This window comes from Nanorana parkeri, unplaced genomic scaffold (assembly GCF_000935625.1).
Source record: "Nanorana parkeri isolate BGI_ZX_2015 unplaced genomic scaffold, ASM93562v1 scaffold80, whole genome shotgun sequence".
Lineage (NCBI taxonomy): Eukaryota > Metazoa > Chordata > Amphibia > Anura > Dicroglossidae > Nanorana > Nanorana parkeri.
This window is the reverse complement of record NW_017306348.1, coordinates 1,994,995-2,022,517: the sequence shown is the minus strand read 5'-3', so window position 1 is coordinate 2,022,517 and position 27,523 is coordinate 1,994,995. Positions and strand designations below refer to the sequence as shown.

The window sequence follows — 27,523 nt, the reverse complement described above, 5'->3', positions numbered from 1 at the left end:
TTGCGTTGTATATAATGTATTATTGCTGGGATTTGTAGTCCTCTATAGCTGGTGGTATTCTGCAGTGCGCTGTATAATGATTATACGGCGAAATGCAGAATACCAGCAGCTATATAGGAATACAACAAATGCCAGCAATAGTACAACATTACACTATAATGTACTATTGCTGGGATTTGTAGTCCTCTGTAACTGCTGGTATTCTGCATTGCGTTGTATATAATGTATTATTGCTGGGATTTGAAGTCCTCTATAGCTGGTGGTATTCTCCATTGCGCTGTATAATGATTATGCTGCGCAATGCAGATTACCACTGACCAGCTATAGAGGAACTACAAATCCCAGCAATAATACATTATACAGGCTGCTTAATATATTATTGCTGGGATTTGGTGTTCCTCTAAAGCTGCTGGTATTATACCAGCAGCTATAGAGCTGTATTATACAATGCAGAACACCATGTACAATACAATGCAATGCAGAATACCAATGTATATCTCCCGGCCGATCTCGACTTACTTTGAATGACGGTGTTGTCGGCGGGCAGCGGCGTTGTTGGTTGCCGGCGGGCAGTGGCGAGTCAGGAAGCTCACCGGGAGGAGAGGGCCAGATGCATGTCCTCAGCGTGTGCTGTGGACGTGAGCGGGTTTACCGGCGTGGCGCGAGCGGCTTAACCGACGCGGGAATGGCGCGAGCGGGAAATTTGAATTTTAGCCGACGAATCGACGATGGAAAACGTTTACAACGTTTTCCATCCTCAATTTTAATCGACTTAATCGAATAATTGTTGCAGCTCTAAATATAATGGCGATGTGTGAGGACAGCTGATTTGATTTAAAAATGTTTTAATCAATATTAAGTTTTCCCATTTGTAATGCAGCTTTCCCCTGATGCTTATTTATAGGGAAATGTAATTTTGATTCAAAACATACCAAAAAGGTTTGAAAGGGGTTTGTTTTTCATTTTGTATCAGAGAGAACGTATTTTAACAAACGGGTCATGGTTAACAAAAATGTAATTAAAACATGTTGACAGATGCTGCGAAGCCCAGACAGAAATGTAACGGAGTTTATATTACAGTAGCTTTGTACACCATCACCTCTCCCTGCCCAACTTCATTGATGAGAGAGGACCATAGATCGTGTCTGTCTGAAGCCAGGATGAGCGACAAGGGAATAATCTTCAGGTTTATGAGAAGCATGGCTCAATGTTGTTACACTTCAGTGTGACGGATGAGTTGGTGATGCGGGCACCGTACCATCCTTTCCAGAACTGCAAATCCTTTCCTTTGTGTATAAACCTCACATAGCGCACCCCGGGTCCATACCCACGGAACTCATGAGAGACCTGTGAAGAGACAGTATAGGGTTTTAGAGCTTGTATGGACATGTGTATGCTTCTTGTATTCTCCGCTGGAACTCACTGGGGTGATGTATAAACTCGAGTTCCTAGCATCAGACGGTATACTTTCTACACTTACACTGTATCTACGCCATGGAGGAATAGCCATTTGCATCCTCTTTACCATGTGGCTTAAAGTTACTGTGTCAGAAAAAGATATATCAAGAAAGTTGGCTGCAGAGCAATGTGTAACACATAAAGACTGATAACAAATAAAAAAAAAAAAAAACTTGGACTTCCAATTTAAAGTGACCCTGTCATCACCAAAATTACATACCTGTAATAAAAGATGTTCCATGCGTTAGCTGAAATGTCACCTCTTCGGCGCATGCCAGCTACTGCACATTTCACACTTCAGGTATGTGAAATAACTGCTCCCCCCCTGCACACTGGTTTCACCCACCAGTTCATACATCACTACAGGATGTGCAAGCTGGCAGGAGAAACCATTGCATGTGATGGGGGAAACAAGTATTCCACCAATCCAGCCAGTCTAATACTTGCAACCGTGAGCACAGAAGAGTGTTCCTGATCTATCAGAAACTACATTTTAGTTGTGGTCTGGTAACCATTCCTATGGGCTGTATTGGTGGCACTGCCCTATTCTGCCACTTCTAAAGCCACCACAATTCAGAAAACCACACTTAAGGTGGAACCCTCTAACATCATCGGAGCCTCTTACCTACCCACAGAGCTCAGTTCTAGAACATATTTAAATATGCATTCGGATTATTCAAACTTGCAGTCAGATGAAGGAAAAACTTCTAAACAAAAACTTCTAAAAGCTCTGGCAAGGAAGCTCCCACACTAAAAGGATTTGCTCAATGGGTACCTGACATAGCTCAAACCATAGAATTACAGAAAGCAGCAGCAAAAAATTAATCAAAGAGCCCAGGATTAGATTGTTGGTAAATAAGTCATATAAATACAGTCAACGCATTTTAGGAACAAAACCACTCCCCCTTCATCAGGGCTCAACACAGGATGGATCCAAGTTAAAGGAGAACTATGAGGTTAGTGCTTTTCACTCACCTCATAGTTCTAGCCGACCTGTGACAATGAGACTGTCACAGGTCGGCTCAGTAGATCGGGAGGTGAGCGAACACATATTGGCGTTCGCTCACCTCTCGATCCTGTCACGGCTCTCTGTCATGACAGGGGAGGGGCTGAATTCCCCCCCTCCCCGCCAGCGCTGACTGGTGGAACGGACGGGGGAGGGGGCAGGTACAGCTGGCTCTGCCTCTAGATAGGCAGAGCCAGCTGTCACTCACGCAGCTGGGCGGATCCCGGCACAATTGTTGGGATCCGCTTCAGCTGCGGCGTCTCAGTATACCGTGAGCTACAGCTCGCGGTATACTGAGCCTAGGGTGATGGGAGGACGCTAGTTTGTGTCCTCCCGTTACCCTAAGGAGAACTATGGGGAAAAGCCTTCAACCCATAGTTCTCCTTTAAACTCTTCTCATGGAGTAACAGTTGCAGTTCTATTATAGATCTGTGTGGTCACTATTTGCTCTGAGTCCATCCAAGTTTACCCTGGTTTGAGCCTTGATGGAGGGAGGATGTTTTTGCCCCCGAATCACGTTGACTGCTTTTCTATAACCTATTTACCAACAATTAAAAATGATCTTGGACTCTCACCCGCTTTTGGTCTGATGTCACTTTATGTTATTCTACATCAAAAAAATCAGCTGACAGCATTGTACTGTTTGATAGAGCAATTTTCCTCCCAGTGTCATGTGACCAATTCACTTATTACCAATTTAAAATCCCTCCTTCTACAAATCATCTTTTGCCAAAACAGGGCCATGTGACCCGTGCAAATCTAAACTTCAAGAAGTATACTTCCATCACAGACCTGTTTATATGTTGTGTCATTCCATTGGGGAATAGGATCTGGTCTCTTGGTAAATTCTTGGAGCACAGCTACCTTATCAACAGCCAGCAGTTGGACCTTTATATCATATGCGCAGCCACAGTCCTGGCGCCCAGCATACCTACAGGAAAAGCATTTTGAAAAGGCGTTCAGTATATAAAATTATTTTCTTTAATGACAGTACATGAAAGGAAAGTGCAAGCCAAATCGCTAAATATACATTTAAGGTCACAGAAACAGATATTTAGACAATGTACTAACGACTTCCATTGTCATAGTCTCACCTCCACTTTCCTGCAGTATGTCTAAATATGGCTTAGCAGTCCAAGAGTTTGACCACACTGCCCAATGCACTCTGCAATTTTAACATCCTGGTCAGACCCCCCCCCCCTCTTTTTCTCTGAACTACAACTGTGTGCAAGGATACATAATTAGGGGTGTGGCCATTACTCATCAATGCCATCAATGCCAAGAGCACTGGAGTGGGAGAGCAGGAAGTACTTTTCCGCTAAGAGTTAAAATCAGTTCTATATTATTCAGGCACCCTATTATCAAAAATGTCTCTTATTTGTGTGTCACTTAGCTGTAGATCCTCAAATCATCTCTGACACTGTCCTTCCTTCTGGAGGGAGGCTACATTTGTTCCCCATGGTCCCTGCGTGTGTTGTAAAGTAGCCACTTGTCCAAGCTCGCTCCTGTGATGGACTACAATCTCAATACAAATTAGTAAACTAAAGGTGAGATTGTAGTCCATCACAGGAGTGAGCTTGGCACAGTGGCTACTTTACAACACACACAGGGACCATGGGGAACAAAGGTAGCCCCCCTCCAGAAGGAAGGACAGTGTCAGCACCAATTCAGAGATGATTTGAGGATCTACAGCCGAGTGATACACAAATAAGATACATTTTTGTTCATAGTTAAAAGGTACATGAATGCATTTTTCAAGATGTAATTCCTGAGTTCAGTGTCACTTTAAAATGTCAAAATCCTGATAACAGGTTCAGTTTAAACCTATAGTCTGAACAGATGATATGCATTCCTTTAATATAAGGGGAGGCAGAAAACATACCAATCAGAGATGCAGATAGCTGGTTGGTGAACATCTAAGAAATGTTCCCATAACCCTTCCTTCACAAGGTCAATTACCTGGTGCTTTTCACACCACCTGTGTAGACACATACAGAAGGGTCAGAAATGGTTCTGGCTGGCATTTTACAAGGAATGAGCTGAACACTTACGCATAGGAGGTGACAAAGCAGGTCTGGCTCTCTGCACCTTCTAAAGCACAGTAGTTGTTTTCCACCGCCCAGCCATCGCCTCCATTTTTGACGTTCCAATGTTGCAGTTTTTCTGCAAAAGGAAGTGAACAAATTTACACCAATAGGCCAAATTCCTTCTAATGTGTTAACAGCTCTGGATAGGAGGTTTGAGATTTGTACTATTACTTAAAGCCCAACTCTAGCCAAAACATTTGTATTATCCACTGTAGGACCGGAAGTATAGTAAATCTCTCCAATGGGGACACAGACAAAAACACTATCAGGGTTATACACAAAAGGGTAAAAAGGGTGAAGAGTGTGGAGAAGGCCCGGAGAAGTGAACAATCTAGGACAACATAGCTGAACTGGATAGTGAGCTGAATTGGAAAAAATTTCCAGTTCAGTTATGTTGTCCTAGATTGTTCACATATCCTGTCTTCTCCAAACTCTTCACAATTTGTGGATAACCCTGTTTATTAGTAGACTTTGGAAAGTCTAACAAGGTTTTTAATACTGTTCGCACATTCCCATCCAGATGACAAGTGTTCCTCTTGTATGGCATCACAGAGACATGAGTAGATGCAAATCTCTCCAATGTGATCACAGAGCGAAATATAAACCTCACAGGCTTCCTAACGATCCTACTCTATCTAGAACCAAAACTAAAACAATTGGCTGGAGTTAGGCTTGAAAGGAGGCTAATAAATATTAGAGTTGCACAAAATGAAAATGTAAAAACCAAAAAAAAAAAAAGAAGGTCAGGCCGAAACCGAATTTTTTTTTATTTCTTTTTTATAAACTAATTTTTTTATATTTAATCATTTTTTATGAAATATTTTTTTTTCACTTTACTTTTAGGGGCTTCGGGGAAATATTGGGGGTCTAAACAGACCCCTGATATTTCCCCTTTTAAAATAGAAAGAGATTGAGGACACAGAGTCCTCAATCTCTTTTTCTGCATCCCCTGTTATAAATGAACAGGAATCCTCTATACTGAGTGTTCCTGTTCATTGATAACATGAGGACATAGTATGTTTACTATAACCACAATCATGAATGAACAGGAGGTGATGTAGATCACTTCCCATTCATTCATAATTGAGGATATAGTAACCAGACTATGTCCTCAATTATTTACAAACACTGAGCGATGACTGAGCGTTTGTACCTCGCTCTCCTTCCTGACAGCTGTCACAGGAGGCGGAGCAGGAGGAGAGCTCAGCCTCCTGTGACAGCGCTGGCTGTCTCCGCCCACACACCGCTCTCCTCTGATCTGTGACAGGAGGCTGAGCGGTGTGGAAGGAGAGACGCTGGCCGCTCACAGCACTCTCCTCCGCGCTGGGTCACAGCAGTGCCAAGCGGGGAGGAGAGAAAGAATAGATGCACCGCTATAACGGCCAGAAAAAGGCACTGTCGGCATTATGCCAAAAGTGGCCTTTTCGGCTATGTTTCGGCAGCCGATATATCGGTGCATTCCTCATAAATAGCAACAGTTTCTGTGTGGAGGGCTCTGCTAGGTTACTTCACTCTCATGTAAACTGGCTGTAGACGGGAAAAAAAACAGCGCGCCTTTGAGGCACCACATGTCCATTTTAGAAGTCTGCACAGCCACCTTCCTGCATTGCATTTTGACCCAATCACACTTCCCTATTTTCTTGCATGAAAATGCATATCAATTAGAAATCAAATTCGTTACCAGGTGGTTAGTTTGCACCGATGTGTGTTTCTAAAAATAGGACTTTTAGCATCCTTGTGCTATTACAAGCGTTAAACAATCCCAGTGAAATTAAGACGGACTTGGATCCTGAGCTTCTTTGCAAGAAGGCATACTCAAAGTGGAGATCCGTGATAAGAGGGTTGCTTTGTATCATGTGAACAGAAACATATTTCTTGGTAATGTCATCAAACCCCCCAATGTCTTGTCTATCTAAAGCTTCACCACTTTATCTCACCATCTTACCCCCCAAGAATTGCATACTAAGTTCCTAGAAAAGGGCTGCTTCACAACCCTTCAGAGTAGCCTTTTCTTGGTAGTGTCATCAAGCCCCCACTGTCTTGTTATCTATGGCTTCACCACTTTATCTCACCAGCTTACCTGGACCACAAGGGTTGCTTACCAAGTTTGTGGAGAAGGGCTGCTTCTCAGCCCTTCAACATGGCCTTTTCTTGGTAGTGTCACCAAACCCCCACTCTCTTGTCCATCTATGGCTTCACCACTATATCTCACCATCTTACCTGTACCACAAGGGTTGAGCACTAAGTTCCTAGAGAAGGGCTGCTTTACATGAATTCTCTGCCAGGGAATGTTGCGACACATATCAGCCGCTCTGAGGATGTCCGTCCTGTTCATATGCTCAAATTTCCTTCTCCAGATTGTGGGCAAGTCAACCAGGTACTTCCAGCGACTGCTCACACCCCTACAGTGGAGCACTAAGTCCCTTGCTGGCACATGGCTGAGGATCAAAAGTAGCACGTCATCTGGAAGTGGATCTAAATCCATAATGTATACAATGTTTTTTGAGGAGGGTGTTTGTTGGTGGGAGATTTGTTGGCCCATTCCAAACTTCAGAGAGGGTACTCAGCAAGTCCTGTGACAGAACATTGGTCTGTAAACATATGTAAAAAGAAAAACACCAATTGTTATCTAGGTAAAAGATATTTAAAAAAAAGAGAACATTGTAAAACCAGCCCCATTTTGTAATTTAATGTATAAAGAATGGCTATCAAGTTACAATCTTCAAACATGCCATTAGACTGTACAGCTGCAAATGGACCCACTGGATTTATGGGCCTGTTTATACTAGATGTGGGTACGGTGAGTGCCTATAACATTCCCATATAGATCTAAAAACATAACATATAACACATTTCCTTTAAAGTGATACTTTATTTTTTTTGCATATATCTACTGTTAGCAAGCAGTAGATATATGCAAAAATATACTTTTTTTAAAAGTTACCAAATACAGGTGAAACTCGAATAATTAGAATATCGCGCAAAAGTAATTGCAGTAAGTGCTGCAAAAGGGGACCAAACCATAAAAAAAAAAACTTACCTGTGTCTCCGCCGATCGCTCCCGGCTGAAGATTCTCAAGCGGCTGGGAAGTATCATGGGGCGGCCGCATGCGCAGTAGAGATCTTTGGCAGGTAGAAGAGCAGGGACATCGTGCAAGGCCCCGTTCACACCAGGTGCAGTGCTTTCCGGCCCGATTCTGGCCAGAATGCACTGCATCGCATTGTGGCCCGGTTCACTTTTTTGTGGGGCATTTAAGTGAATGGCACCGTAGCCACGCAATGCGATCGGCCGCATGCAATCGCAAGGCACATAATGTGCCTTGCGATCTCGTGCGGCCGATCGCATTGCGGCCAGGGAGGGCGTGGCTACGGTGCCATCAACTTCAATGGACCGCCACAACCCCTCCTGCCCCACATAAATGTGAGCTGGCCGAAATGCCATGCAGTGCGTTCTGGGCAGAATCGGGCCGGAACGCACTGCATCTGGTATGAACGAGGCCTAAGCACACACACAGCCTGCACGCGCACAGATTCCATGGGGTACAGAAGACGCAGCAGTCAGCGCTGGAGGGATTCCTGAAAACAAGTGGAAGGAAGAAGATTAAGTAGCCACCGCTCCAAACTCGCTCCTGTGATGGACTACAATCTCAGGTTTAGTTTACTAATTTGTATTAAAGTTATAGTCCATTACGGGAGTGAGCTTGGAGCGGAGGCTACAAAAGTAGCCCCCCTCCAGAAGGAAGGACAGTGTCAGCAGTTTAGTGTCACTTTAAAAGGCCTAGGCCCATCCCAGTAAAGTGTACTAGTATATACCATTATCTTCTTACTACAACCACCTTACCCCCAGAATTAGTCATTCACATCATGGATATTAGGACCCCACTGCAAGGACAGACATCAGGCAGTTGCACCCAAAAGAAGCGTCCTGCACTGGGACTGACCGAACCTGTCTGCGTTGTTTCCAGGTCAGTGCAGGAATGAAGAAGAACTGTCTGAGGGTATGCTAGTAACAAATGCAAGTCGTGGTCTGGAGGAGACGGTAAGGGGAGGAATGGAGTCAGGTGTGCACTTTCACAGACGAGGAATGTAACCTCCTGGTTTGGCAAAGGCCATGAGCTGCAGAGGGCCCGGTGTAGAGAAGGTTTTTGTCTCATCTACCACTCATGTTCATTGCTCAGCATATGTGCAAACGCTGCTTCAGCGGCCTCCTTTTTGGGGAAAAGAATATCAGACATGTGATCAGTTTCTTATCAGGGACAGTCAACAAGTCCCATATTTAGTGGTCAGGTTGAACAAATACCATCCAAGTGGCAAGCATAATCCTGCCTAGCCAAACTGTCTACACTTCAAGACGTGTTCTAGTTCCTCCTAGGTGAAGTTCTTTCTATCAGCCCTCTGGTCTCTGACCAGTCAATTCACATTCTTTGATAAAACCAGCACCAACAGACCCAGTTCCAGGGTACAACCCTGCCCGGACTCATTTAAGAGAGGCATTAAATTATAAACAATGAAAGAGGGTTTCCTCTGCTAATCAATGCCAAGAATCACTCTGCCCTCTGGCAGTGGGTCATGTGACCTACTCAGCTCACTGGTCACTAAGTCCCTGCTCATGGAATATGCATGACAGCCATTCCAGCAAAGCCAGCCAATCACATGTTGTGAACACTGTTCCTCTCCTACATGGTAGCTGAGAAATAAAAGAAGCCCTGGAGCTTGTACCTTTAAACATAAGTCAGCAACTGATACCCCTTACCTGGGGCAGCACTTACAAAGCAGATGTACCATCTTTAGTAGTGAAAGTGATAGAGAGAGCAACTTACTTTCCCTCTGCGGGTCTCTACACCAGGGGTAAGCAACCATAGCACTCCAGCTGTTGTGGAACTACAAGTTCCATGAGGCATTGCAAGACTCTGCAAGCCAGCCATAGGCCTGACTCCGCGAGGCACAGTGGGATTTGTAGTTTCACCACTGCTGGAGTACTCGGCTTGCCTCCCCTGCTCTGCGCACAGAGATACACAGAAGGCAGCTCTAACATGTATGCAATAAGCCAGAGCTTGCATCGGTGCAGCAGATGTCAGTACACAGCGGTGACTCGCAGCATGCCTGGACTTAACACTCCCATCATGTGCTGTCAGACACACTGCTCTACACACAGCAAGCCACATGTCAGGACCGCCAGCCCCACTCACCAACACAGCCAACTCCCGACTATAACCATCAGCTGATAGCGGTAACCCAACCCTACGCACCATTTTCATTTGGCCCCGCCCATCATCCCGGCCCCCCAGAGCTTCCACCCAATCAGGTCGATGTTCAGTGCCGGTGTTCTATCGAAAGTTCCAACTTATCGAGTTCTCCAACTGTCTGACTTCTGGTTTAGTTACAAATAAGAGGGTTGGCCAAGAAAGCTCTTCTGCACGAGCGCCAGCCGCGGCATTGCCCTATACACATACACCACAGCAATGAAGTATTAAAATGAACTAGGATCACACTAATACCGCACGTTATTAATCTCAGGTGCCCCACTCAAGCGGCGGCCATATTGAATGGGGCACCTGAGATTAATAACGTGCTGTATTAGTGTGATCCAGGTTCATTTTAATACTTCATTGCTGTGGTGTATGTGTATAAGGCAATCCCGCAGCTGGCGCTCGTGCAGAAGAGCTTTTTTGGTCAAACCTCTTAAACCGGAAGTCAGGCAATTGGAGAACTCGAGGAGTTGGAACTTTCGATAGAACACCGGAGCCTTATCACCCTTTCCTGTACTGCACTATATTCATCCAGTCAGCTCTCAGTGGGGGCGTGGCTAATGGGACGTCGTGAACTCTTGAGAAGTCTTTTGACCAATCACAAAGCGTCTTGTCTTCTCTTTGCTCTCTGATCCTGGAATGTTGATACTTTGATACAATTGCTGACCTGTGGGCGGGGATGATAATAAGAAATGTGCGGAACGTTCATCATTAACACAGAGGCTCCAGGATGATAATAATCATATAAAGCTCCATTCACTTAATCATTATTGAAGCGGTAATTATCAAGCGTTATTTTTGATGAAAGTGTATGTACAGAAAAACCTATTTCTTATTTTTGATGGAATGCAGAACTGTGAGAACACTTGTCATTTATTGATTGCTTTATTTTTACTTAACTGGCTTATATTGTTTTGGTTTTTTTCATCATATCAGGAAAATAAAACAAAGATTTAGGGGCGATTCGGCCACACGGATCCGCCGACATGAACGGTCCCATACATTGCTTTGAGGACCATTCATGCAACCGCGCAGGTGCACGCGGTCCGAACCGCCCCCTGCCCGAACTGCTCCCTGCACTATTTTTTCCGCGATGGCACGGTTTTGGGCGTTTTTAATTGTGATTCAGCACTGAAACACAATTAAAAACTCCCAAAACCTCCCTTTATGGATCAACGCATTAACCGTGCTGATCCGCAAACCGCAATGGTGTGAATGGGCTCTCAAGGATGTGCATGCGCAGTAGAGACCTTAGGCAGGGAGAAGAGTGGAGACACAGTTTAAGTCAATGCACGCAGCCGGGAGCATGCAAGACAGACAGACAACGTTGGACGCAGAAGACACAGCAGTCGGCACTGGATCAGAGACCGGCACCAGCGCTGGAGGGATTGCTGAATACAAGTGGAAGGAAGAAGATGATCGGATCAAGAGGCATCATTTAAAGGAGAACTATGGGGTCAGGGCTTTCTCCATAGTTCTCCTAAGAGTAACGGGAGGACACAAACTAGCGTCCTGCCGTCACCCAAAGCTCAGTACATAGCGAGCTACAGCTTGCGGTATACTGAGACGCTGCAGCCGGGACGGATCCCGACTTTACTGTCGAGATCCACCCAGCTGCGGGATTGACAGCTGGCTCTGACTATCTAGAGGCAGAGCCAGCTGTACCCGCCCCCTCCCCTGTCCGTTCCGCCAGTCAGCGCTGGAGGGTCGGATAGGGGATGTGATCCCTGCAGGGAGCCGTGAGTGACAGTCACGGCTCTCTGCAGGGATAGATCGAGAAGTGAGCGAGCTACGGTATGTGTTCGCTCACTTCCCGATCTATTGAGCCGACCTGTGACTCATTGTCACATTGTCACAGGTCGGTTAGAACTATGAGGCTGAGTGATTTTCACTCGCTTCATAGTTCTCCTTTAAGGTAAGTCCTTAAAGCAACATTAGGGGGGTGGGGGTTGTGACTTTAGTGTCACTTTAAGCATAATATTGCAGCTTCCCGTTAAACAATATCCACTGGTTTTACATGAATGCATTTCTGGATGAATTCACAAGAGGGCAGACATGCATAACGCATAATCTTGCTGAGCAAGTCTCCTTTGTTTTGTTTCCGGCTTTGCCCAAGCACTGTCTTCAGACCCTTCTCCTGCTGCTGTCATTGGCAGCAACAGGCGCTGAGCAATCTGGGGTATCACATGTATAAGGACTACAACTAAAATTCAGGTATGTCTCCTCTTCTTTGCTTATCCTCATAGATTATATTCATGCTCTACAGAAGGTCAGAGGCTCAGTGTTTAGCTCAGTTAGGCTGCAGATTGTCCTGGGTCTAGCTCCCACTGGGGACACTACATGGAGATTGCATGTCCTTCAGCGGAGGAAGGTTCATTTGGATCTATTTAGACACCAATGTGTATAATTCCTGTGACAGGGTCTTTAACTGATAGGCTCTGATATAAAAGTATGAATGGTATATGTGCTCTTATAGCAGTGTTTCTCAACCTTTTTTTCAGTTACAACAACCTTTAAAAGTATGCAAAATCTCACCCCAGTCTAAAATGTAAAAATAAAGCATGGCCCCTCCAAAATTCATCCCAAATAGGGGTCTGAAATGGACTTTAGGGGAGATGCCAAGCAAAAAAAGTGGGGTTCCCCCTTCACATCAGAGTCTTACCCTTCACACCAGGAGCTCCCTCTTCACATCAGAGTCTTACCCTTCACAAAAGAGGTCTTCCTTCACATCAAAATCCTCAGCCATTCCTTAACAACAGAGTCCTCAGCCCCCCCTTCACATTAGAGTCCTTAGTCCCCCGTTCAAATCAGAGTCCCTAGTCCCCCGTTCAAATCAGAGTCCCCAGTCCCTCCTTCACATCAGAGTCCTCAGTCCCCCCTTCACATCAGAGTCCTCAGTCCCCCCTTCACATCAGAGTCCTTAGGGCCCCCCTTCATATCAGAGTCCCCTGTCTTCCTTTCACTTCAGAGTCCCCAGTCCCTCCTTCACAGCAGAGTCCTCAGTCCCCCCTTCACATCAGAGTCCTTAGGCCCCTCCTTCACAGCAGAGTCCTCAGTCCCTCTTTCACATCAGAGTCCTCAGTCCCTCCTTCACAGCAGAGTCCTCAGTCCCCCATTTACATTAGAGCCCTCAATTCCCTCTTCAGATCACAAGAAAGGCTTATAGTGAGAAAGAACACTTGTGCCGTCCTCACATACAATACAGAACTATTGGTCTTGCGTTGTACTTGATGACATCAGCAGGTGACCACTGGCCGGAGCAGCTTGGTCCAGTTGCACAGCATGGAGGGAGCCAACTATTACAATGTATCCCTCTACCCCTAGACTTAACAAGGTGGTGGTGGGAAGGAGTGGGCTGGGGTGGCTTTGCAGTGGTAGTTTTAAAGGTCAGTCCTCATAAAATTCTTTCCTGACCTCTAAAGTTGATCAGATAATATATAGAACTCCAACAATGACACTCAGCGCAGTTACACGTCCCCTCTGTGACTAAGCAGCCAGCATTGAGACAGAAGAAGCTGAATACCAATAAGCTTCCCGTTTATTCACTGATGTTGCTGTAAATAATTGTGTGAATATGTCAGTTTGCTACAATACAACAGCTGCTTATATAGGTCACAAAGCTAGTAACCTGTGTGCTTAGGCAATGATGGAAGCTGCCGTTCCTTGACTCACCACAGTACCAAAGACTGGTTTCAGGCAGTGAATTGGACCCAGAACTACTACGCTGCACATGAATTAGTGCTGCTTCCATCAGAGCCTTACTAAATGGGAGTTTGCTTTGTGACAGATTCTGTCCAAGAAAAAGGGAAGGAAAAAGTGGAAGCCAACATTGATCAACTCCCTGGTTAAAGGATATCCAAACCTGAAACCAAAAGTATCATATATTGCAGCTTAAGGGCTCAGGACCACAGGACCACAGGACCACGCAAATACAAGCAATTCCCCCCACCAGGCTCCTGGCTATACTTGGGTATATGTAAAATCCTTGGAAACCCTGCGTCCAGGGATTTACGGATATACAGTAGTACGAAGTACCGGTGTATACCTGCGTACAGTCTTTGACTTCTATGGGAGGTTGTACGCAGCACCTGTAGCTCCCGGGGAGGGGATATAGGCTGATATTTATGTTATATGGGCTCAGCCACCAGTGTACATGAGCCCTTACAGTCCTTTGATTTGGTGGCTGCATTCGTTTTACTTTTTTTCAGGCTAAGAATATTTTCAGCAAGTGCAGAAAATAGCCGCCCAGAAATGCCATGTCCTTGTAACTTCCTGTGAGTTCAATTGAAATGATAAACAATGATATCTTGCTTCCAATCTATCTTCTGTAAACTACAAATTACTCCACAACCCATGTAATGGAGATGAAAAGAAGAAGGTGTTGGTAGTCCGAATCAGGGGAGCAGCCCAGTGTGACAACCATGGCTCCCTCCATAGATGGTGAAGTGAGCATATCCACCCTAGGACAGACAGTGAGTTATTGGCCAGATCACCAGGTGAAAATAAACCAGAATGACAAGCAAGATGAAGGGGACCCTCTGGGTCCCCCAAAAGCGCTTGTACTGGAATGATAGTACTCCATTAATAAATGGACTTTTGTTGATTTCACTTAAATGGTGTGCTGGTGACCAGGGGCGCTGGGTGACATCCGGAGCGGTTACCGGGTGTCAACCCGCCCACTCGCCGAGACGTCACAGAGCGCGTGCGCGATGACATCATCGCGCACGCGCAGCGATCTTCTGATACCTTGCTCTGCCACGCACAGAGCCGCTGTCATCCTGAAACTGACAGGATGACAGCGGCTCCGATCTCCTCCCCGCTCAGCCATCCTGACAGCTGCGAGCGCGGCTTCTCTCCCCCTCGGGGCGGCTTCTCTCCTCGCGGCTTCTCTCCCGCTCGGCCATCCTGACAGCAGGCAGCGCTCCCTCCTGTGACCCCGGACGGACGGACGAGGGAGCGCTGTCATCATGTCGGTGAGGAGGAGAGAAGCCGCCCCGAGGAGTGCCTGACTCAATGGCTTCATTTCCACTCGCCCCCACGCAATTTTCACTCACAATTTGCGAGGGGGCGAGTGGAAATTTTGAGCCCTGGTCTACAGTATCAGCTCCTATATTTTAATGCTCACATGTTCTCTTCAAAGGATAGCACGAACTCTTCCTTTGTTTCTAATGGCAGAACTGTGTAGACCTGTTCTCTGATCACCAAGTAATATAATATCTCTGTTTCTCAGGCACTATGTGGAAGACTTTTCATTTCCTGTGTTCAACAGTCCTATGTGTTTTTGGTGCTAGCATCGACCACTACCAACCTGAACAGGTTCACCTGTCCTACACTGGTAAGTACCGTCCACACAGATTCCAAAAACAATATCAACACTCATTCAGATAGGTTTTGTTTAGTGCAGTTTACAAAGTGTGATTTTAAAGTTTATTTCCACTGTTGCAGTCACGTTTGAGAAACCCCCCCACTATATATTTGTCATGTGTTCCCATTTACACAGCATACTTAATATGACACTAATCTCAGGAGTTAAATCTTAAAAATGCATTTACAATAAGTACCCTAACTATAAAAAAAATGCATCTTATTTGTGTATCACTCGGCTGTAGATCCTCAAATCATCTCTGAATTGGCGCCGACACTGTCCTTCCTTCTGGAGGGTGGCTACTTTTGTTCCCATGGTCCCTGTGATGGACTACAATCTCAATACAAATTAGTAAACTAAACAGTCCATCACGGGAGCAAGCTTGGAGCGGTGGCTACTTTACTACACACACAGTGACCATGGGGAACAAAAGCAGCCCTCCTCCAGAAGAAAGAACAGTGTCATCATGAATTCAGAGATGATTTGAGGATCTTCAGCTGGGTGATACACACATAAGATAGATTTTTGTTAATACAGTAGTTAAGGTACTTGAATGCATTTTTAAGGTTTAACTGTTTAGTGTCACTTAAAAAAAATGTAAATAAATATTTCTAACCTTTTGGATGTTTCTTGGGCAGACTGCAAGCAACTTTAAACAATTTCACAGTGAGTCTGTCCCCAAGACAAAGGGGGACACACTGGTCTTCCTCTCATTAACGTACACTGCAAGAATCCAGGTTTCTCCATCTTTAACCTTTTGTTAGGAGACAGTTTCTAGTGTACAACTGATATTGAGATCTGTACAGACAAAGTTAATTATAGTAAGCATGACTCCCCAACCCCCTTCTTGAAATCAAAGAAAATTGAAAATCTTCAGTTTTAGAGGTTTCAGAAAACTGGACATAATGGACAATACAAATCCTTGTGGAGGTAAAACAGTTCCCAGTTATGTATTCATCTGCAAAAAAAATCACCAGGTGGTGACACTATAAGTGAAAAACTATATGATTGTAGACCTTAAAGAAAACCTTAAACCTAGAAAAGGGTGGGCAGTGTGGTAGATACAAAATATTAGATTCGCATTGGTGTTTTCTTTGTATGGTTGCACATTATATACAATAATGTCTAGTCTACCCCAATCAATGTATTATTTGCAGGCCAGCCAGCATCTATGACAGTGACATGGACAACCTTCAGCTGGACATCCTCTGTAGTAGAGTTCAGTCCCCTCCCAGGACCCCCTTCATTTAACCTCACAACTTATGGTGAGACAACCTTATTCGTGGATGGAGGACCGATGAAGAGAAAAATCTTTATCCATCAGGTTACCCTGAATAACCTGATTCCTGGCCAGAGATATGGTAAGACCCGCTTCTTATTTAGACATCATGCTGCACACTTCTGAGTGATGATGCCCATTTGCACAAGCTCCCCCCTTTGTGTCATCATTACTTAAAGGAGAACTATGAGGTGAGTGCTTTTCACTCACCTCATAATTCTAGCCGACCTGTGACAATGAGACTGTCACAGGTCGGCTCAGTAGATCGGGAGGTGAGCGAACACATGCCGGCGTTCGCTCACCTCTCGATCCTGTCACGGCTCTCTGCCGTGACAGGGGAGGGGCTGGATTCCCCCCTCCCCGCTCCGATCCGCCAGCGCTGACTGGCGGAACGGACTGGGGAGGGGGCGGGTACAGCTGGCTCTGCCTCTAGATAGGCAGAGCCAGCTGTCAGTCACGCAGCTGGGCGGATCCCGGCACAATTGTTGGGATCCGCTTCAGCTGCGGCGTCTCAGTATACCGCAAGCTACAGCTCGCGGTATACTTAGCCTAGGGTGACGGGGGGACGCTAGTTTATGTCCTCCCATTACCCTAAGGAGAACTATGGGGAAAAGCCTTAACCCCATAGTTCTCCTTTAAGTATAAAATCAGTGCTGGGATGCACTATTGGAGGCAACATAGGGTCTCATTTATATGCAAAGTCACTTTTACTCTGCAGATCACCAAACAAGGGAGACTATTGTGACTTCTCTTAAACCAGGAGAAAGAAACAAAATAAGGATAAAAGTTTTTAGAATTTGCACATTTGAGGCTTTGTGCTGCCCCCAAAACTTTGACCCTTGAGTGTAATTGTGGTAAATATAGCTGTGGGTGATATGCACTTACACAATTGGCGCTATTGCTACCTTTACCTTTATTCCATGGAATAGATTTGCATAAGCCTAAATTTATCAGATTCTTGAATGATGAAAATCTGTTCTCTGTGTGTAAAAAACACCTTTCCCATCTGTTACCTTTCTGAACAGAGCACACCTGTTTATAAGGTAATTGCCTTGCTATCACCTATTCCATTTTTTTTCTTACTTATTCCCTTCATATTCCTTAGCTTACCACTGTGGCAGTTCGCTTGGCTGGAGCCCTCAGTTTTATTTCCGAGCCCTTTGGAATGACCCATCGTGGAGCCCACGTTTGGCTGTGTTTGGAGATATGGGGAATGAGAATGCTCAGTCACTATCTCGGCTCCAGAAAGAAACACAGATGGACATGTATGATGCCATACTGCATGTGGGTAAGTAAGAGTTTGGGGGTTCTATTGGGGGGTGTGGAGAGTTGGGCCTGCAGAAGGCAATGGACCATGAACATGCAGTGTAGCAGATTGTGCGAATAGAAATGGGCTGTACAAGGTATGACGAGAGGAGAGTAGAGCCAATTGTAAAGACAGATATGGAGTAGACTTTGCATGAAGAGTACAGTGGACTGTTAGGGGAAATTGAATAATGATCTGGAGAAGAATTATCTCCTGTGCCCCTAGGACAGCATTGTCACCCCTCCTTTTGCATTTGACTATTTACTGCGCCCTATTACTTTTTAAGGCCATCTACAGGGGTGTATGCTTAATTTATAAAGATGTGCATGTTTATGTGATGGTTGGCATGCAGATGATTCAATGTGGTTGGGTTTAATCACCACCAGTTCCTGTCTATGATTAGCCATAGTATCATATTAGCAAGATCAGCATCATAGCTATATAGTCTGTCAAACCAACAGTCCCATATAAACCATTGCGACATAACTGTACTATCACCAGCAGAATGATTAATATGTTCATAGAGACGTAAGGAGAAGTGGATACTACATAGTTACATAGCTACAAAGTTACATAGTTAGGTTGAAAAAAGACAAAAGTCCATCACGGTCAAACTATCTTATCTAAATCTGTCTTTACAACCAATGCAGAAATTGATTTCTAGAGTCATACTTAGAATCATCCTGATACAACCAATATGTAAAGAGGTTGCCAGGTATGGGATCAGAATTCGCTGCAAAATCTACGGGTCCAGAGTGGTTGAACTGTAATTAAATGGGACACTATGCCACCCAGTAAGTAATGTAAGCAAGTGAACAATACTTGGTTTGGGTTTATACCGGAAAGCAGGTACCACTATCCATACTACTCCCCAAAGTTTTTGTCCATTTTGGCATGCATTTATAAAATGCATGGCACAGTGTGGACCATATGGCTTGTCGAGGAGGGATTTTCTGCTTTGTATGACTCTTCTGCAATAAAAGCTCCTTATCTGCCTGCCAGCAATTTTCTTTCTATTGTACACTGAACCACACATGCGCAATCTCACCATGCCCTGGGTACTTGAACAGATCAAGATGGCTTAAGACTCTGGACCCAGAAGAAGACCAGGTGAAGATATCAGCACTGCTGACAAAGGGAAGACGTAGATCATGATGACCCTCGCAATGCAGGAGGAGGGCATGTTAGGTAGTTTGCCGTAATATGCAAATGTGCTGTTCATATTTGCACATCATGGCGGAAGTTTTGGCGGAAATAAGCATTCAGTTTTGCTTTAATGCTGCAGCAAGAAAAGGCCAGTCACATGACTTTGACATGCCACATGACCAGGCTCCCCTCTCCACTTTTTTTTTTTCATTAATTCATTTTAATTCTTAGACAACTCCCAAGCAAGTGGGGGCAATGTACATGTGAAAAGAAAAATGCCGTACTTTGTAAATGTGCATGGCCATGGAAAGGCCATACTGCTGCTGTTGTAAGTGTGCAGTGCAGTGAAGTGTACAATGGACTATGCATGATGAATATTGTCTTCTGTGAGTAGTTAGTGTATTAAATAATATGAGTAGTTGATTCATGCATTATATAGAATTGTTTATAGTAGATGTTGTATCAGTTGTATGATTCAGCTCTCCGACAATGTGCAGTACTCAGTGTCCCATAGGTCACATAGCTTCATCAACTCTTTTTTATCTTTGTATTGCAGGTGATTTTGCATATGACATGGACAAGGTAAAATATATTTACGGTATGTTTTTATATTTCTCATTGCCCGGCCATCATGCGACCGAGCAAGCTTTCATAATTACCCTGTACTGTACTGCTTTCATTGCCTGGAGTCTGTCATTTGCACCCATTTCTTAATTCATGAGTTTCATTGCATAATATGTTATTGCTTTGTGAAATAATAATAAAAATAATAATAATATTATAATTTTATTATTAATATGTTACGGCCAGGGGCCGATCAGCAAACACTCTGGTCAGTGCTGGGGCGAAATGTGTCGCTACCACTACTAATTGTTTTTGGCTACAGTACCACATCTAGCTCTCATCTTGGACACCTATATTTATAGCATTGGACGGCGTGTAATATATACCGTGGACTTCCAAACTCTGCATAGATGATATGACGTTGGAAGAAGTATACTGAACTGGGTTATTTTTCTACATACCGATTTTATAACTGACTTTTTAAATTGTTAATGATAAAAATATATATATTTTAATAGATCATTGTATATGGTACTTGTTACACCTTAAAAATCCTGACATATCAGCTACTAGGTAATCAAACTGTATTCCTTCTGTTTAAAAACCTGGGATGTGGTGTTAGATGATTGTGTAATCTATTGTGCTGTTGTAATCGTTATTGTCTTGAATTGTATTGTAACTGTACTGTCTTCCTTTATATTGTAAAATGATATGCAAACTGTTGGCACTATATAAATCCTGTATAATACTAATTATTATTACCCTTAAAGGATAATGCTCGGGTGGGTGATGAGTTTATGCGTCAGATTGAGTCAGTGGCCGCCTACGTCCCCTATATGACCTGTCCTGGAAACCATGAGGAGGCTTAGTAAGTATAAAATATTGTATTCCTATTCATGTTTACAGGAGGGAGGGCGTTTGCCTGTATGCATATTTTACATAGCAAGCATGCTCACTGTTTTTAAAGTGTCACCATTTTGGATATTGTTCGGCAATGGAAAAATTTTATTATTTTGGCCACCATATCCTACCATTCTTAAAGCTCAATTGGAACCCCATGATTTATTATGGTAAGGGAGCCGGGCTATACAGTAAAAAATCAGTAATAAATGCTGCAGCAATCTTGAAAGTCGGACCGTGGCTCTCACACAAAGCAGTGGCCCATCTCTTCTACGGTCCGACACCCCCTCCCAATAGTAGTGCTGCTTAGGTAGTGAGAGCGCTATTGATTGGCACCCTTTTCCCGGTGAGAGAGCTGCAGCCCCACTCTCCTGATTTCTTCAGCACAGGGTAATTTAAACCTTGCTGCAGAACTTGCTAGTTAAATAAAGAATAAGATCAGATTTATGATGGTATAGACAACCTGGTTGCATTAGAGTAATAAAGTGTGAGGGTTTAGTTGGGCTTTAAAAACTCATATTTATTGTTTGACACACTGATATTAAAAGATCTGACAAAATCTTATTAAAACAGCAGTTTGTGTCACCTTCTTGTTTTTCAGCAACTTCTCCAATTATCGTATGCGTTTCTCCATGCCGGGAGACACAGAAGGCCTGTGGTACAGGTGGGATAGCGCTAGGTAGAAATGACTCATTGATGCCTAGAAGAGATACGTGAATCTAACCTTTATCCTTCCCTCTTTCTGCAGCTGGGATCTAGGACCTGCGCATATTATCTCATTCTCCACAGAGGTTTATTTCTACCTGAAATATGGCCAGGAACTGGTGGCGGAGCAGTTTAAATGGCTGCAAAGGGATCTGCAGGTTAGATGCGCAGTGTTACTCTTCAGTCTCCATCCAAGCCATAGAGCATAGTATTGCTGTCACCATGCACAGTTTCAGAATCATGCTTTCTGAGGCACATTCAGGTCAGCCATGATAATGTAAAGGCTGATGCCAGCACAACACTTTAATCTTGTTTTGGATAAAGCAGGGGAGAGTTTTTATTGCCACCTTTATCCCTATTGTGCCCCTATTCAGAACAAGAAGCCGAACGTTGGCTTATATGAGGAATAGAAATTAACTGTCTCTAGTAGCACCCAAAGGAGTCCAGACTTTAGAACTACCACTTCTCAGCCCTCAAAACGTTTCTTTGTTGATTGCTACATCTAATAAAGACCATTCTGGAAACTTACTAGTAGGTTGACACTTCCATAATTTCTTATCTTTAAGTAGAGTGCAGTCTACAGCGATAGTGAAGTGCTATCAAATGAATTATCAAGATCTGGTCCAAATATCCAATATCCAATCAGGGCTGGATAACAAGAGCCTGTAGGCTCACAACCTTTGGTGCCCAAAGCAGATCCTCTGGCCACCTATTTTACTCAGAGCATTTACATGTTTTGCTGACTTGACTTTAATGTGACAAGGTGTCATTAATCCTATATTAGATGCATGTATTTCTAGTGTAATGTGTGTCCGATAACTAAACAGAGGTGCCCTGGCCACCTCTAGGCACAGGCCTACTGTGACTAATTGTAAATCCACCATGATAATCCATTCAGCAAAAAGTCTTTCACATCTGTTATTATTTAACTTTGTGGAGTCCTTCTTTACTTTTCAATTAAAGAGAAGCTGAATTGTGGAAGCTGTGCCCAAAAATGGCAGGCAGGAGGCAAAGGCAGGAGACTATTGCCTTTGGGTCTCTCTGCAGCTGAACCTTTCCCCATTCCCCTTGACTTACTGTCCTTTCTTTTGCATTGTTTTCCTCTATGTTTAGAAGTGGTTATCTTAGTAGAGGCAGGGCTTTGCTTCCTGATGTCAGAGCTTCCAGCAAGGAGAACAGTGAGCACTGGCAGCACAGTAGTGGCATTATCAAACTGTCACTCCAAATCTCCTGAGACCAGCAGTTAGAGGTAGCAGTGCCTTAGATCTCACACTGCAGATATACAGCTATGAGGCTATAGGAACAGGAGTACATACACATTCTCAAATACCAGGAGGTGCGCTGCTATTTTTTAGGAGGAATTCTAGACATTTTTAAGGGTACTGTTTAGGCGTTAATAACATTTCCAAATGTTTCCTATAACACAGCTTCTTTATTTATTTTCTTCACAAATCTTTACTTTTTGAGTTCCACTTTAAATTCGTAATAAATAATGTCTGACTTTTTCCTCTTTTAGGAGGCCACCAGCAAGGCTCGTCGTTCTGAACGTCCATGGATCATCACAATGGCTCATCGCCCCATGTATTGCACCAATTTTAACAGTGATGACTGTGCCAAAGTTAACAGCACGGTGAGTGTATTATCTTTAATTCAGGAGGCCATGAATGTGGATATTTTCCACCACCCCTACAGATATTTGATTTCAAAATGTCCTTAAAGTGGAACAGCTGTCAGAGGTTCAAAACCATTCCAGCTCTGTACAGAACTAAAAAAAGTTTTGAACTTATAACATCTATAACATCTATGGGAACATTTGCCATATATTTGTATCGATGGAGGAAATGCTATTGTATTCAGCTACTGACTATAGTCAACACATCTCTTCAAACATACCATGCATGTTACAATCTGATTTTACAATCTCCTTTAGATCTACCAGCAACCATGTAATATGAGGGGCGAGCTAAATAATCCATTCAATATGCATCCAATTACACAGACTCCAATTACACACTGCTCTACATAGCTGTCGATAGATAAATATGAGATTATGCAATCAGATTGTAAAATATATTGTCAGCTTAAAGTCCTATCTGCATGGTTACAAACTGAAAGGATTGAATATGTAGGACTTTGAGCTAGTTTAGATTAGGGGTAGGCAACCTTGGCACTTCAGCTGTGTCAAAACTACAAATCCCATCATGGCTGTGCCTCTGGGAGTCATGCCTGTGGCTGTCAGTCATGCAATGCCTCATGGGCCCTGTAGTTCCACAACAGCTGGAGTGCCAAGGTTGCCCATCTCCTAGGTTATATAAACCTAAAGGTGATTGTAGAATCAGGATTGTAATGTGTATGGCCAGCTTTAGGATGATGTACAAATGAAGGTGTAACAAATGTGTACATAATGCCACATGTGTGAAAAAAGACCATACCATGAAACCTGTTAGTGTCCATTATTTGTTATAAAAATTCTGACACTGTGATTTTTGTGGCGTACAAAGTCACATAGTTTTCATCTTGGTGAATTGAATTAATCTTGGAGCACATGACAACAATGCCCAATCTTTCTGGGACCATCTCACGCTATTGCGGTGCGTTAGCATACGTGCATCAACATGCATTATGCTGTGCCATAAAATGTGTTGCATTAAGACAACCCATTCATTTGAATAAGCTGATTGATGCAACAGAAAGCACTGAAAAAAGGTGCATATAGCATTTCTGGAAGTGCCGCATGCTGCGCTGCAATGCACATCTGTTGGCTAGGTGTGATGGGGTGCAATTTAAAGGAATGTCACTTATACCCTTCAGGCTAGGAATAAGGGAAGAAGCAAACAAAGCGGGTAACATGCCAACATGTAAGGGCCTATTTTAAAAAAAACTGTATAGCTTATTTGTCAAGTGAAACTGCAAGTACATTCGTTCTGGGCAAGCCATCCAACTGTTTTAAGAACCGGGCAAAAACGCATTATGACCACTAGATGGAGCTGAGGATCATATGAAATAAATGTTAGTAAGGAAAGGCAATGTAACGTAGAATACGAGGTTGTATTCCACTTTGCATTGCCTTTCTTGACTTATATTTATTAGTCATTTATTTATTAGAGGTTAGGTTGCGTTTACTAATTTGTATTAAGATTATAGTCCATCACGGAAGTGAGCTTGGAGTGGTGTCTACTTTACAACACACACAGGGACCATGGGGAATACAAGCAGCCCCCCTCCAGGAGGAAGGACAGTGTCAGCACCAATTCAGAGATGATTTGAGGATCTACAGCCGAGTGACATACAAATAAGATACATTTTTGATAATAGGGTGCTTGAATGATATAGAACTGATTTTCACTCTTCGGGTAAAAGCACTTCCTGCTCTCCCACTCCAGTGCTCTTTGTTGGCATTGATGAGTAATGGCCACACCCATCATCACGTGTCCTTGCACACAGTTGTAGTGCAGAAAAAAAGAGGTGGGGTCTGACCCCCCTTGATGAGTTGAGGATCTACAGCTGAATAATATAGACATAATCTGCATTTTTATTAATAGTTAAGGCACTTGAATGTATTTTTAAGTTCAGTGTCACTTTAATTATTTCCTATGATCCTCAGCTGCATCTAGTGGTTATAATATGGTATATTCCCCTTGCACTCTGATCTGTATGAATGAACCAATTAAAGAACATTCAACCTGCAGAGAAAATACGTGAAGAACATTTGTGTCTGCCCCATTCTCATAACAGCTGGTTAACTCACACAGGATGAATGTGCATGCATATTGTTCATGGATGAACAACATCACACAAACATAGGAAACATGCATTGCCGAAAGCAAACGATAAAAGGGGGCTTAGACATTTCTGCGCATGTGCAATTGAAACACGGCATCAAAAACATAGAGTAACTTCCTGCAGGTTTTTTGCTGCATGTGGGAATTATGTTGGATCTAATGCATTGTGCATCTTCTCATTATATTTCTAAGTTATATTGAAGATCACTTTGTCTCCATTGCTGATGAGTTATTTTGCTGCATGTACTCTGTGTTCCAGACTCGTACTGGACTACCGGGAGGTCAGTATGCTCTGGAGGAATTGTTCTATAAATATGGTAGGTGTCACTTGATTTAAAGCATCACCTAGTTTATGTGACATTTATTCTGTATAACAAAGTTATGGGTCATTCCCCTCATCAATTTGCAGATCTGAAATATCGTCTTTGGGTAGATTTGGAAGGCAATAATAAAAGATGAGCAAATCCAGACACATTTGCTGTATTCAGCTTAGACCAAATTAAGTTGAAGGAACTGGGTGAATCTTCAGCCGGAGAACTACCAATGCTAGCAAGGAAACATTGCACCTGCAAGCCACAAATCCACTTAATTTACCTTAAATATGAGTTTTATGTAACTCTGTTGGGAATACCGGGCCTGCATATTTGTGGGCTTCAGCTGGTGGTGTTCCCAGAACACTAGATTACCAGGGGTGACGTGGTGCACTACAGCTAATGAAAACCAGAAACTCTGGGCAGATAAGCAATTTGCCTGTACACATTTTGAAACCTAATTTCCATTTCTTACAGGAGTACACTGTTAAATCTTAGCTCATGGGCATGATCAAGCTGACTGAATAAAATATCAAACATTGAATGCATATATCCCATGCATAAAATCCCTTTTGGCTAGGAAAAAGGGAAGAACGAACAAAGTAGGTAAAATACTGAGCCATAAGGGCTCATTCATATGGGCGTGCATGTCCATACAGTGTGCACAGCCATGCAAGGATCCGATCCCGGAAGGGAGAGATGCTGCGTGTAATTGCGTGCAGGAGCCTCAACCTCTCTATGGGAGGATGTGGCTGCATGCACTGGCGGAACTACCAGAAGCTGGTGGTATTCAGCATTGCTGATTTACATTATAATGTATTGCTGGGACTTGTAGTTCTGCATAGCTGTTGCTATTATGCATTGCATTGCTGTATAACGATTATACAGCAATGCAGAATAGCACCAACTATGCAGGACTACAAGTCCCAGCAATACATTATAATGTAATTGTAAAGGTACATTATATTATTAAGTAGGAATGCACCAGTGCCAATACTGGGCATTTTCACGAATACTCATACTCGTGAAAATGCACCGATACTTAACGCCGATGCCGGCACTAAATTTTAAACTGAAGCGGCTGCCTGAGATCCTGCGCTTGCTGGGGACCTCGGCAGCCTTCCTGTTAACCACACGGTGCCTGTTAATAGTGCCAGCCGCACATCTTCTCCTCCTTCTTGGAAACGAGACGCCACAGCCCTGGTGTGACCCCCTCCACATGAGACCCTGCACAGCCTCCTGATACCCTGCACAGCCCTCTTGGGACCCCACACAGCCTTGTGAGACCCCACACAGCCTCCTGAGACCATGCACAGCACTGGTGAGACCCCTGCTCAGCCTCCTAAAACCCAGCAGAGAACTGGTGAGACCCCACACAGCCTTCCTGGGACTCCACACAGCCTCATGAGACTCCGCACAGCACTGGTGAGACCCCACACAGCCCTTCTGGGACCCCTGCACAGTCTCCTGAGAACCCATAGAGCACTGGTGAGACCCCACACAGCCTTCCTGGGACCACACACAGCCTACAGGGACTCTGCAAAGCCCTAGTGAGACCCTGCACAGCCTCCTGAGACCCCACACAGCCTTCCTCAAACCCCACACAGCCTTCCTCAAACCCCACACAGCCCTCCAGAGATCCTCCACAGCCCACCCAAAACTCTCCACAGCCCTCCTGAGATCCTCTGCTGAAGACATCAGGCCGGCACCCCAGAGCAACACAGAGTATGTAGCTTCATATTATTCTGCATTGCTGTATAATGTATTGCTGGAATTTGTAGCCTCTATAGCTGGTTGTCATTTGACATTGCCGTATAATGTATCACTGAGATTTGTAGTCCTCTATAGCCGGTTGCCTTTCTGCATTGCTGTATAATGTATCATTTAGATTTGTAGGCCTCTATAGCTGATGATATTCTGCATTGCTGTATAATGTATTGTTGGAATATGTAGTCCCTCTACAGCTGAGACTTATTTTCTATCAGTGCCCCTCCTTAGACTAGACTCTGGATCTGCCCATGTGGCAGACGCTGTACCCGGGGCTGGGGAGGGAAGAACTGCATTTCCCAGTAGGCAGCAGGCAGCGAGGGGGGTGAAAGATATGGACAGGAGGTCCAGGCAGCATGGCCTATGGAGAGAGGTGTGGTAATCAGCAGGCACAGACAGAGAATAGGGAGAGAGAACTGGAGAATGGAGAGCTGCGGGCACAGAGGGTAGTTGATACTATGTCATCCTGTAACCCCTCCATCACTTACTGATGTCTGTGTCCCCTCTATACTGTCTGTGTTCTACCAAGTGAGCATCCCCCAACCTCTCCACCTATAATAGACTACTGTCTATGTATATCCAGTGATATTCCCCCCCC

At 44.1% G+C, this 27,523-nt stretch overlaps 2 protein-coding genes across 2 annotated transcripts in view; one reads left to right on the top strand and one right to left on the bottom strand.

Annotated features, from left to right (window-relative positions):
- Window positions 1-1,143: 1,143 nt before the first annotated feature.
- Window positions 1,144-7,138, bottom strand: LOC108804982 (F-box only protein 27-like). The gene is made up of 5 exons (XM_018576923.1): window positions 6,772-7,138; window positions 4,516-4,627; window positions 4,347-4,442; window positions 3,257-3,395; window positions 1,144-1,347 (listed from the first exon to the last, which is right to left on the bottom strand). The coding sequence occupies exons 1-5, from the start codon at window positions 7,091-7,093 to the stop codon at window positions 1,189-1,191; spliced, it is 828 nt and encodes a 275-aa protein (XP_018432425.1). The 5' UTR covers window positions 7,094-7,138; the 3' UTR covers window positions 1,144-1,188.
- A 4,862-nt stretch (window positions 7,139-12,000) lies between these two features.
- The window catches only part of ACP7 (acid phosphatase 7, tartrate resistant (putative)), a 25,824-nt gene continuing 10,301 nt past the window's right edge, over window positions 12,001-27,523 (top strand). The window contains exons 1-10 of the mRNA XM_018576918.1: window positions 12,001-12,014; window positions 15,031-15,135; window positions 16,323-16,526; window positions 17,550-17,732; window positions 19,453-19,478; window positions 20,231-20,328; window positions 20,962-21,024; window positions 21,109-21,223; window positions 22,582-22,695; window positions 25,107-25,164. Coding sequence (XP_018432420.1) covers window positions 15,036-15,135; window positions 16,323-16,526; window positions 17,550-17,732; window positions 19,453-19,478; window positions 20,231-20,328; window positions 20,962-21,024; window positions 21,109-21,223; window positions 22,582-22,695; window positions 25,107-25,164 — 961 coding nt within the window. The 5' untranslated portion in view covers window positions 12,001-12,014; window positions 15,031-15,035. The remainder of the gene's footprint in view (window positions 12,015-15,030; window positions 15,136-16,322; window positions 16,527-17,549; window positions 17,733-19,452; window positions 19,479-20,230; window positions 20,329-20,961; window positions 21,025-21,108; window positions 21,224-22,581; window positions 22,696-25,106; window positions 25,165-27,523) is intronic.

Bases quoted from the DNA above. Each gene is read 5' to 3' on its own strand.
- LOC108804982 (XM_018576923.1), bottom strand. From the start codon at position 7,093: ATGGGCCAACAAATCTCCCACCAACAAACACCCTCCTCAAAAAACATT. The intron at 4,628-6,771 runs GTAAGATGGTGA...TTCCTTTTGCAG, and splicing joins GCTCAACCCTTGTGGTACAG to AAAAACTGCAACATTGGAAC. The intron at 3,396-4,346 runs GTATGTTTTCTG...CTTTTCCTGTAG, and splicing joins GCTATCTGCATCTCTGATTG to GTATGCTGGGCGCCAGGACT.